The sequence below is a fragment of the Armigeres subalbatus genome, chromosome 3 (assembly GCF_024139115.2).
Source record: "Armigeres subalbatus isolate Guangzhou_Male chromosome 3, GZ_Asu_2, whole genome shotgun sequence".
NCBI classification, from domain to species: domain Eukaryota; kingdom Metazoa; phylum Arthropoda; class Insecta; order Diptera; family Culicidae; genus Armigeres; species Armigeres subalbatus.
The window spans coordinates 262187803-262200431 of record NC_085141.1 but is presented as its reverse complement, the minus strand read 5'-3'; the positions used below and the strand labels follow the sequence as shown (position 1 = coordinate 262200431).

The window sequence follows — 12629 nt, the reverse complement described above, 5'->3', positions numbered from 1 at the left end:
CATAGAATTGTATCAATATACTTTTATTTATTTGTTTGGCCCTTCAACCTTTTCAATAAACATCTTCCAAAAATAGAGAATATGTGTACCAAATCTGGTTGGAATTTATCCTGGGGGTTGAGAGTTACACTGAATTGCTCATTTTTTAAAGACAACCCCTTCCCCCATAACTTCCCCCTTTCCCCAATGACCCTCCTACCTCCTTTGTTATCTTCTCCTTAAGATAGAAAATGTGTGCACCAAATTTGGTTGAAATCGGTCCTGAGAGTAAGATGTTACACTGAATTGCTCGTTTTCTAAAGACATCCCTTCCCCCTTGCCCTCCCCTTTTCCAAATGATCATCCCACCATTTCTCCTTAGCATAGAGAATGTGTGTACCAAATTTGGATGAAATCCGTCCAGGGGTTCAGAAGATACACTGAATTGCCCGTTTTCTGAACAATACTCCTTCCTCCAGACCCCTCCTCCTTTTCCCAAATTGCACTTCCATATGATCGACTACTCTTAGTGAATATGTGTACAAAATTTGGTTGACATGGGTACTGGGGGTTGGGAGTTACACTAAATTGCTCGTTTTATAAAAACAACCTCAACAACAATGACAGCCCCACCCCCTTTGTTATCTTTCCTTTAGGATAGAGAATGTGTGTACCAAATTTGGTTGAAATCGGTCCAGGGGCTCAGAATTTACTCTGAATTACCCATTTTCTGAACAATACCCCTCCCTCCAGACCTCCCCCCCTTTCCCAAATCACACTCTCGTGTGATTGCCCCCTTATAGTGAATATGTGTACAATATTTGGTTGAAATCGGTCCTCGGAGATGAAAGTTACACAGAATTGTTCTTTTTTCTAAACAAAACCCCTCCCCCTTTGGTAACTTCCCCTGAGGATAGAGAACGTGTGTACCAAATTTGGTTGAAATCGGCCAAGTGGTTCAGAAGTAGTTAGCGAACATACATACATAGATTGGTTTTAATATATAGAATAGAGAATAGAAGAAGATAGAAGAAGAAGAAGAAGATAGAGATAGATAGATAGAAAATAGTAGATCCAGTGGGATAGTCCGCCGTGCGTGTGCGCAAATAGAGAATTGATAATAGCATACATTTGCTCACTAGAAGAATACTGTGAACCTTTCTAGAATACACAAAGATATGTATTTCAGATTGTATTTCACAAATGTGACCACAAAGTGTTTACGGCAGCAAATAATTTTTCCTTTCTCATACGAGAAGTTGTATCAAAAGGCTATCATTCCTTCCAAATTCAAACTTTTTATAGGAGACTCTGCTCATAGTCTTATATACAATCAGCTCGACGAACTGAGCTAGTGTCTGTTCATCCTTGTATATGAGTTTGAGCATATGAGGAACCCAAAAAAAAATTATAATTCATCAACAACCGACTTCAATTAAGTGCAAGAAACAGCAATCAGTATACGCTGAAAGCAATCATGAGTAAAGAACTCAGCAATTTTAATGATCTTCCAACCCACGAAAACAAAACAAAAAAGTAATATCCATACAAACTTCGAACTGCGCGTGCTCAGTCTAGTTTCATCCAAATTAGCTAAAAATTTAGGAGGATTAATAAAACAAGAATTGTGATCGTTTAAGCATAGAGGAGCGAAAAAGTAAAAATTTGAATCTCTCTAATGCGCAACTCACGAATTGTATAATCTATTTTCGATAAAAGAAAGTTATTCTCATTGTACTATTTGTCATTTTCTTCTTCTTCATATTGGCATTACATCCGCACACTGGGGACTAAGCCGCTTCGCAGCTCATTCACAGTTATTAACTGCGAGGTTTCTAAACCAGAGATTACCATTTTTGCATTCATATATCATGAGGCTAACAAGATGATACTTTTATGCCCATTGAAGTCGAGACAAATTCCAATCCAAAAATTGCCTAGATCGGCACCGGGAATCGAACCCAGCCACCCTCAGCATGGTCTTGCTTTGTAGCCGCGCGTCTTACCTCACGTCTAAGGATGGTCATTTTTTTGTCAGAGTCAAATTATTTAGCCAGTTTTTATGCTATTTAGACGTCTATTTTCATTGTACGCGATCAAAATCGACCGAAGCAGTTTATCCGACTCACATAGAACATGTTGCCCAATGCTTCGTCGTAGATTTGAGCCGGAACGCATTAGAAAAGTATTGCCGAAAAGAAGAAAACTCACATCATTATCACTGATGAAAAAGGACTCTGCCTGACTGCACTACCATTCAAGGCTCCAAGACACGATGTCCGCTGGATTACATGCAAATGCCGTAAATTAGAGCGTCAATACCAGAATGCCAGATGTGACGTGGCACCAAACAAAATAGTCAACATGTGATACCACCACGACAGGATATGTCTTTGGTGATTGTACGACAATTCCCCGAAAACCAATTCCCCGAATGCAATTTTCCCGAATGTAACAATTCCCCGAATGTAACAATTCCCCGAATGTAACATTTCCCCGAATCTAACAAATCCCCGAAAATAAAGTATTTTTTTTGCAATCACATAATTGTCATCGACTATTGGCGCCCGAACAGAGCAGCGTTCAAAGATTTGTTCCAGAGCGTCTCTTTGGAGATGCCGAACATGATCAAATCTTTGATAGTATTGTATGCCCTTGATCTTCCTTACTGTTAAATTATATATCTTATTGTTAAATTATAAAGATATTATAATAAAGTGTCTTGCTATTCATTTTTTTTCTAAAATAGTCGAACAAAGGCTGAATTTATTTGGTGGAGCAGAATCGCGAACAGAAACTCCGTTTGAAAGCATCATGGTAAAAATTTGTGAAATCAAACTCCTGTCCTATGAAAGGTCTATACCTTCTTAAGAAGTTACTGTAATCGTGGATATGAATCCTTAAAAAAATAATGCGTATGCCCGGAATAAGGCAATGGTGAATGTGATCCCTTCTAGTAGGTGTTTTCCCAGAATAATAAAGAAGTTAATGTTATTTCTTCTTTAAAAGTCTGTATCTACCTGGTATATGGAAACGGTAGATGTGATCAATTCATTAAAGTTAGGCGTTAGCTCGAAATAAGCCAAAGTAGAATGGAATTACCTTTTCAGAAGTAGGAATTTGCCTGCAATAAGGTTATGAAGAATGTAGTCTCTTCCTTTGATGTAGACGAGTTTGGCTGGAATAGATATAATATATGAGATCGCATCTAGCAATAAATATCAATTATATAAACCAAAAAAAAATGACGTGTTCATTCAAAGAAGGCAATATCTCCTCCATTGTCCTTATACTGCGTAGACGCGATCATGTAAGGAAGGCATTATCTCCTTCCTTTGCTTTACTCCAGGCAAACGTGTACAATTGAAGAAGGGTCCATCTACCCTCTTTGTCTTAGATCGGGCAAACGTGTTCATTTTAAGAAGGCATTATAACTCGTCTTCCCCTAATACCGGGCGAAGCGATTATAAAAAAATATTATCCCTTTCCTTCGCCTTATACCGGAAGACGCATTAATTTTCTTCCTTTATCTCTATCCTTCTTCCTTATTTTTGCATTCTCTCTTCATACATCTCACTTCGTATTTCGCCCTTTTCTCGCTCCTCACATAACACTTCTTGCATTATATTTTTACTTCTCACTTCTTACTCCATACTTTTCACTTCTTACTATGTACTTCCTTATTATTTCTTACTTTTCACTTCTCACTTCTCATGTCTCACTTCTCACTTGCCACTACTCACTATTCACTGCTCACTACTCACTTCTCACTTCTCACTACTCGTTTCTCACTTCTCACTTCTCACTTCTCACATCTCACTTATCACTTCTCACTTATCACTTCTCACTTTTCATTTCTCACTTCTCATTACTCACTTCTCATTTCTCACTTCTCATTACGCTCTTCTCACTTCTCACTCGGCCTAATGACGGTTCGGCATAATGGTCTTCGGCCCAATGACCCAGCATCTTATTTTTTACAATTTTTAATCGAGTTGTCCCGCGACCCTCCCTTTTGTTGCAACTCGGAATTATGTCAAAAGCCAATTATGCGACTTTATGTTAAACGACGCAGATTCTTTTTCAGTTTTAGTTTTATCTGCACTGTGGAAACAATTCGGGGAAATGTTACATTCGGGGAAATGTTGCATTCGGGGAATTGTTACATTCGGGGAAATGTTACGTTCGGGGAATTGTTATTCGGGGAAATTTCATTCGGGGAATTGGTTTTCGGGGAATTGTTGAACAATCGTCTTTGGTTGCCATTTCAGTGCTAATGGCGTAAGCCCACCCATCGCGGCAAGATCACATTTCCGAACTTCTCGTTTTCTGTTGGATATTTCTAACAAAATACTGAATACGTTTTATAGAAGAAAACAAATTACGTATTTGTCGACTAAGCATCTCAAATGGCCATGCAAGCAAAGGCGTAGGATTCCCAATCCGGAGATGGCGAGTTCGATTCTCGGTCTGGTCTAGGATGTTTTCGTGGTTGGAAACTTTCTCGTTTTCCTGGGGCATAGTGTATCAACTGTCTTACCTCACAAGATACATGCTCATGCAATGGCGGACATAGAAAAGTTTTCAATTAATAACTGAGGTGCTGAGTACTGAGTGCTAATAGAATACTAAGTTGAAAATCAGGCCAGAAAATCAAGTTCCAGTTGGAATGTTGAAAAATTGAAGAAAAAGAACTAAGCGTTAGAAGAAAAATGTGTATAACATAAAGTTTTGGAAATTGTTTTATGATACAAAGTATGGTTTAAGTTTAAATTTGTTTCAAAATTCCGCGGAATTTTCGAAATTAATGAATTTCAACCGTGTAAAAAAAAAACCTGGGTGTAATAACTTCGTTTACAAACCTCCTATTAAAAGAAAAAGAAATCATAGTCTATCCAAAAGACATGTCCTTAGCTCTGATCCCCAACCTTCAACATCTTTTGATAATAATTTTCCTCATCTTATTTCCAATAAGATGACAATGGTTTTAAATTTTCTGAACACCAAATTTATTTTATTTTCTCGTAAACATTCTTCAATTGATATTCAGTTGTATTTAAATAATATCGAAACTGAACATGTTTTGATTCATAAATACCTTGAAATTTGGCTTGATAAAAAATTGACATGGTGTGCTCACATTAAATATATCCAAAAAAACTGGTTTGAAGCGTAAAAATTTCCTTCGTACGATTACTGGTACATGGTAGGTTGCTCATCCCTTTGATTTAATAACTCATTATAAAACCACCATTCGTTCAGTCATGGAATAAAGTTGTTTTACTTTTGGAAACGCTGTTCAAACTAATTTTTCCAAACTGGAGAGAGTTCAATTTCGATGTTTAAGAATTTGTTTAAAATTGATGAATTCTACTCATACCCAATCCTTGGAAGTATTAGCTGGTGTAATGCCTCTTAATACTCGTTTTAAAAAGATTAATTGTAAACTTTTAATAAACTGCATTGCTAATAATCATCAAATAGTTTCTATTTTAAAATCTATATATGATATTTAACCCGCTAGTAGATCTTTGAATTCATTTATTTATTGTTTGGCTGAGAACATTATACCGCTTTCTTCGGATAGTTTTTATAACTGTAGCATAAATATCCATTCATATCGCCCATTGGTATACACTTATCGTTATTTGAAGAAATGAAATTAATTCCTAATCATCATTTCCAATTTGCTAATTCATTATTCGAACGAAAGTTCATAGGGGTCAATTATGATCAGTTTTATTTGACAGATGGCTTTTAACTAACCGCGTGTCAACCTTGTTTGTGACCTTAGACGGATTGAAGCAGGGTGATGCACTTTCGAATTTATTGTTCAACATTGCACTCGAAAGCGCTACTAGGAGATCTGGCGTGCAGAGGAACGGCACTACCATCACACGGTCGCATACGCTCCTGGGTTTTGCGGACGACATCGACCTTATTGTAATCGATCGCAGAGCAGTAGTGGAGACTTTTGTTCCACTGAAGATGGACACGGCGAGGATAGGCTTAACCATTAACTCTACCAAGACAAAGTACATGGTGGCAGGTAGAGATAGTCCTAGTCCTAGTGGTGCTGGTGCAGACTGCAGAGGTAGTGCTTGATGGGGATGTGTTTGAAGTTGTTGAAGAATTTGTTTATCTTGGAACGCTTGTGACATGTGACAATGACTCCCGTGAAGTGAAAAGATGTGTTGCTGCTGCGAATAGTGCATTTTACGGATTACGTAACCAGCTTAGGTCCCGCAACATGCAGACGGAAACCAAATTTGCTATATACAAAGCTCTGATCCTACCGGTGGCCCTTTATGGACATGAAGCATGGACATTAAAAAAGGCGGACCGGAGAGTTTCCGGGGTTTTCGAGTGAAAAGTGCTGCGTACAATACTCGGAGGGAAACTAGAAAATGGTGTGTGGCGCAGACGCATGAATCATGAGCTTTAACAAGTATACAAAGAAAAAAATATTGTGAATCGTATAAAATACGACAGACTTCAGTGGGCTGGTTACTTAGTGCGAATGTCGGAAGAAAGAATAGCGAAAACAATATTCAATAGAGAACCAGATAGGGACCTGCGACTTCGTGGAAGGCTACGAACACGCTATTATTAAATTAATAAATTTATATTCTGAACATTTTTATTTGAAAATTAAAAAAAAAATCTTGGCGATCACAAAGAGTTTTCCTTAGAAATTCCAAAGAATTTCTGTTGAGAACTTTAAAGTACTTCCCGTGGAAAATCAGAAAAAAGTTTAATATTTGGGAAAGTTTTCAGGGCAAGTTAATGAGTAAATTAATGATTTCGTGTGTGTTACTTCTACGTGAAGTTAAACGATTTACAATGATATGGAAATGCTAATATCATCTTCCAAACTTGGACGTACATGTTCACTTTCGCCTCTAATACTATCATGAACATGTACGTCCAAGTTTGGAAGATGATATTAGCATTTCCATATCAAGTTAATGAGTGTTATTCGGACAAAATTTAAAAGATTTTCCCGTTAATGTCTTAAAAACATCCCGAAAAAAATCAAAAACATTTTTTTTATAAAACGAACGCAATAAAAAATCGACACGCCGCAATAGTTGAATACGTCAAATTTCACGAAGAAATTCTATAATTCTAAAAAAATCAGCGCTATAGTTTTGAGGTCTTCGGAAGAAATTATCTACAAGAAAAGATTCAATTTTGGTCGCCATTACGTGGCCCTTTTGTGACAAATTTTGAGAAATGTATTTTTCCAATCTTTCGAATTATAATATAGCTAATGGTTTATAACAAATTTACTGAATTCAGATAGGGTGGCTCAAACAAAAGTTTTTAGCTTCTAGTTTTTCGCGGGAGGCGTTGACAAGCGCGTAACACTCAATGCATAAAGCAGGAAGATGACATTTTGTTTGTCAATCGTTGTAACTAAAGAAATACATATATTGTTTAATAATTTATCATTAATTTACATCGTAGGATACAAATAGAAATAACGAACTCAAAATGTAGGTGTCACACTTCCTTGTTTAAGAATACCTCCACGCTGTTCGTTCTAAGTACTATGCTGCCTATGATCGCATATTTGTAACAATCGACAAAAGTAGGCATGGGAGAAATGGAACGATGAAGTTTGTGATATGAAAGTATGAAAATTTTAATGATTTTCTAAAAAGTCCCAAAAAATGCGCAAATAATTTATCAAGTTGGAATCTTCGGTAGAAACATCTCCATTACTTGGTATTTGAATACAAACAAAAATGCGAAAATTTTTGTACATAGCACATGGCGTACCGTCAATAAAGTTTTTCAGTGTTACGGTTATGCGTTCACTTTGCTTAATGTTACAAAACAACTTGGTAGTTTTTTCGAGTTTTTTGGAACAAACTTTCATATTTCACCTGGTCAACTGAAAGAATTAGCAATTTGGAGATGATTCATGAGCTTACCTCAAAATCGACAAAATGCAAATGTTACAAATATGCGATCATGGGCAGTATGGGTGTGTAAGTTATAACTTAAAATTACTCATCGAAAAGCAATGGGAAATGTAACACTTCTCTCTCGGCTGATCATCAATTTGCCTAAGTAAATTTACCACATCATAGATATTTTATAACAGGCTCTTATTACATCAAGGAATAAAAAAAGAATCGTCAAGGCGCATGCTTTGCACGCCACTGCATGGACGATATGAACTGAACTATGATGTGAACGAAAATATTTCATTTTATGATAGGGTTTGAATCTCGGTTCGGCCTATAGCATTTTTTTTGGTTTCTCTGAGCAAAAATTATTGTTACGGTTTTGTGTAATAAAGACACAACTCGAAATCTGTAAATTTTGACTTAAAAAGGAAATGTCTATATTTTTGTGTATGTTATCAAAATATATTATGAAATAAATGAAATCAATTTATGCTAGCCGCATGAAATGCGAAAGCTTGAAATACTGCATTCAATATTGTGAAAGTACTTAGTGAATATAAAGCTAAAGGGCAGAAATCCCAGCCTTAATTGTAGTATGTGATGACAGTAAAGAAAATAGTTTAGTGTAATATATTGAATTCAATTGCAGTTGGTATGGAGATTCGGCTATTAGGTTATAGAATATTTAATCTTCAGTTTCACATACAGAACGGGAAAGATCTAATCTAGCACATGGTGTAATTTTCTCAGAACGCATGTCCTTTTAGGAAGCTACTAATCATCACTTGAGTAAACCAAATCCTTTTATAAATCTTATGCCGCCTCAAAAGATGAAGCAACCACGGTAACTCGCCCATGTACTTATAAATGGGAGCTCCGCCGAACGAGGAAGACATATGAGGGTCTCGGTAACGAAGCAACACTGCCCACCCAACCAGTAGCAATCTATCCATTATGTAACAAAGTCATCTACGCCCCACTTTCACTATCCGGCTGGCATCGGTCGGTGGTGTACCGTACGAACTCGGCAAGTCACTATTGTATGTAACTTCATACGGATGGCCTCCTCCGAAGGGACATCATTCCGGATAACTGAGGCCAAAATTATGTCTCTATATCTCAACTAAAGCATGTAATTTGTTAATTATGGTTTCGAATGTAATCCTTATACGGCACTTTCGGTTCGGATGATCTCGTCTCACAAAAGTGCCACCCATTGCCTTTTGATATATGATACTTCGAAAGGATGCGATGGAAGGATGTCGATGGAGGTTATGGGCCTGGCGGTAGCATGAGAAGTTCTGTATAGAATAAAATTAAATATCTGTATAAAGGGTTGGGGATACTAGGCTGTAGTTGTTTGATTTCATAATACGTCTTAGCAAAAGATGCTCAGACAGCACTTTCAGTCAATGTAATTTGTCCGTTCGAAAAGATGAAGTTTAAATATCGGAATGCAATATTGGCTTATGCAAAACTGCTCACAATTTCATAGTTGACGTAAACCTCCATTCCAAATTTGAGCGATGACTCGTGTAATTCAACCGCTGTAGCGACGATACTTTGCATGTTTCAAACATTTTTTTTAAAAGTATTTATTGGTTGAAATGTTTCAAATTTGTATTGTTTGCCCTTAAATCACCCCAAAGACATGCGAAGGTGCGATGGTTGTTACGTCAACTATGAAATCATGGACAGTAAAACTTATTGTTCATGCTTCAATTTGTACTTACTAACCATTACATTAGATGGTTTACAATCGTGGATTTAATTGTTTCTAACTCGATGTTACAAGATATTTGAGAATATAAGCATTGCAAGTTAATCCGATTGAAGTCGTCTAATGATAAAGCGATGTTTGTTCATAACGGGTTTTGTTTCTGAATCACCCAGAGTTCCTTTGACACACCCTTGACATTCATAACATTCTAGCCCACTCTTTACCGCGTTGCATAACTGCCCAAGGCAGTAGACCTAGAATGCGTGACATAGTTTTCATTCCAAGTCACGTTCGATCTAAGATGTTTTTTGTTTGGTTTTAAACCTGTTTTAATTGCTAACGTTTGAGAAACCTATCGCTATACATCCGCTCCACTATTTAAACGATTGGCTTAGAAGTGACCTCCATTTTGCTTGAAGAACTATACCGTGACGGGTTACCGCTTGTCGAAATCGCAGCGTAGTGTTGAACGTTCAGGATACAAAATAATGGAACGAAATATTTAGTGTCGGTTCATCGATACGATCAAGCCAATTTGCCGAAATGAAAGTGATCAGGTTTTTCGCGTGGATATCATTTTATGTTTTTTGTTTCAATTGTTTTTCGCTGGGAGCAGGTGCAGAAGATGATATCCAGGAACTTTTAGATACGGCAATAAAAAGCCAACGACAACCAGCGTTGTTGAATAGAAAAGATAATTTACAACGCAATTTACGATTTATTGAGGGTCATCATGTACCAATAATACGAAGAAGTCCAGGAAGGGGAAGAGTATGCCTTTGTCCACCTTGCCCGAACTGTATCACAAACACGGAAACTCCGACAACTGAAACTACTACTACTATTGATACTTCAACTGAAGCACCTACCACCTCCACTACCACTACTCAGGAGCCAACTACAACGGACAGAGCAACTGAAAAGTCTAAATTTGCTGTGAAACAAGAAATCGCACAATTGAAAAAAGAAATTCATATCAAGATTAAATCGTTAAATGGTCGCCATCCATTCGGCGGAGGTCCCCCCCGACTTCCGCCTCACTTACGTGATAAAGGAAGACCACCTCACTTTGGCGATCCATTGAAACCAACTCCATTCGGTGTCCCTGGGCGACCCCATCATGATGGTGACCCACATAAGCTACCTCACCTGGAACATCCAGATCGACCTCCTCATTTTGGTGGTCCGGGGAAAGTACCTGACTTAGATGACCTTGAAAAACCACCTCACATGCGCCATCCTCACTTAGATGCATCAGGGCGACCACTACCACCGCACTTACGCGATCCAGCTCGAAAGCCGCCTCATTTAATTGATGCAGGGAAACCACCCCATTTACCTGGTCCAAGGCGACCACTTCCGCCGCACTTACGTGATCCAGAACGAGGTCCTCCGCCACGTAGACCTCCACGACCACCCCCCACGCTGCAACCGTTCAGGCCTTTGGGCAATCTGTTCAAATTTGTCCGCAATCTGAAAAGGTTCGGTAAAAGGTTATTTGGTTTTCCTTCGATTACGTCACTTGGTTGCAAGAATAAACTCCCTGGATCAAGGGCGGAAGATAATGATGACTGCAGAATGCCATCAAACTGCAAGAAAGTAAAAATGGACGACGGTTCGTCGTTTAAAATTTGTACCGATTGAGAATATTGTGCAATATATGAAACAACATAATTATTAATTGATATTCTCGAAAATACCAAATTGTAATCATCATTGATCTATGATGATCAAGTTTCTCCTGAAATAACAAAAATACACTATTATAATTTTCCATCTAATATGGCGATAACCTGTAGACATTAGAACGTGCATAATGAAGAAAACAACAAAAATGTTGGTATTAGAGAAAATAAAGGTATTTACCCGAAAGAAAATGTTTTCATTTATTAGATTAGATCAGAGCACTGAAGAGATGGCTATTTTTTCTACCCATAATTGGTGCAATATGGTGTACAATATTTTTGTTTTCATTTGTGATAAGCTTCGGAGATATCGACGTGCTATTTTTCGACATAAAATAGCTAAACAAGCGAGAAAAGGCTTGATACACCTCAACCACAGAGAAACAGACGTCTTACTCAACACATGTTCTATCATTCACCTTTTTAACGGTGGATTAAATTTATTGTAGGTGGTCGATTTAATGATTTGAGGGTACATGACATCGTAAGCTGTTGGACGTGTTTGAAGTTGTTGAAGAATTTGTTTACCTTGGAACGCTTGTGACATGTGACAATGACGTTTCCCGTGAAGTGAAAAGACCTATTGCTGCTGCGAATAGGGCCTTTTACGGATTTCGTAACCAGCTTAGGTCCCGCAACAAGCAGACGGAAACGATTTTTTCTCTACACAAAACTCTGATTTTACCAGTGGCCCTTTGAGGACATAAAGCATGGACATTAAAAGAGGCGGACCGGAGAGCTTTCGGGGCTTTCGAGCGAAAAGTGCTGCGTACAATACTCGGAGGGAAACTAGAAAATGGTGTGTGGCGCAGACGCATGAATCATGAGCTGTATCAAGTATACAGGGAAGAAAATAATGTGAATCGTATAAAATACGGCAGACTTCAGTGGGCTGGTCACTTAGTACGAATGTCGGAAAAAAGAATAGCAAAAACAATATTCAACAGAGAACCAGATCGGGGCCGGTGACTTCGTGGAAGGCCACGAACAAGCTGATGGCTGCACGCGGTGGAATCGGACCTGGGGACCCTGAACGTTCGAGGAAACTGGAGGAACATCGCCCAGGACCGACGATTATGGAGCTAGGCATAGGTGTAACGACGCTGTAGCCAACCAGGTATCCAGGTAGGTATCAGATTTCTGATGAACTACGATCTCAATCATTTGGAGAATTAAACTTAAATCTGACAGTTCGAAAATAAAAAAAAATCACCTGGTCATAAGAATGGCTGGTGCTACACAGCAATCCCAATAAGACATCGATGTAAAATGATTCGATATATCTATCAAAAGTAATTAGGGTTATTCGATAATTACTGAATAGTC

At 38.0% G+C, this 12629-nt stretch overlaps 1 protein-coding gene across 1 annotated transcript; it reads left to right on the top strand.

Moving 5' to 3' along the window:
* Nucleotides 1-10052: 10052 nt before the first annotated feature.
* On the top strand, nt 10053-11480 carry LOC134219370 (uncharacterized). The gene has a single exon (XM_062698088.1). It carries the CDS (start codon nt 10162-10164, stop codon nt 11260-11262), a length of 1101 nt encoding a protein of 366 aa, XP_062554072.1. The 5' UTR covers nt 10053-10161; the 3' UTR covers nt 11263-11480.
* The last annotated feature ends 1149 nt before the right edge of the window (nt 11481-12629 follow it).

Coding starts and splice junctions, on each gene's coding strand:
- LOC134219370 (XM_062698088.1), top strand. CDS start 10,162: ATGAAAGTGATCAGGTTTTTCGCGTGGATATCATTTTATGTTTTTTGT.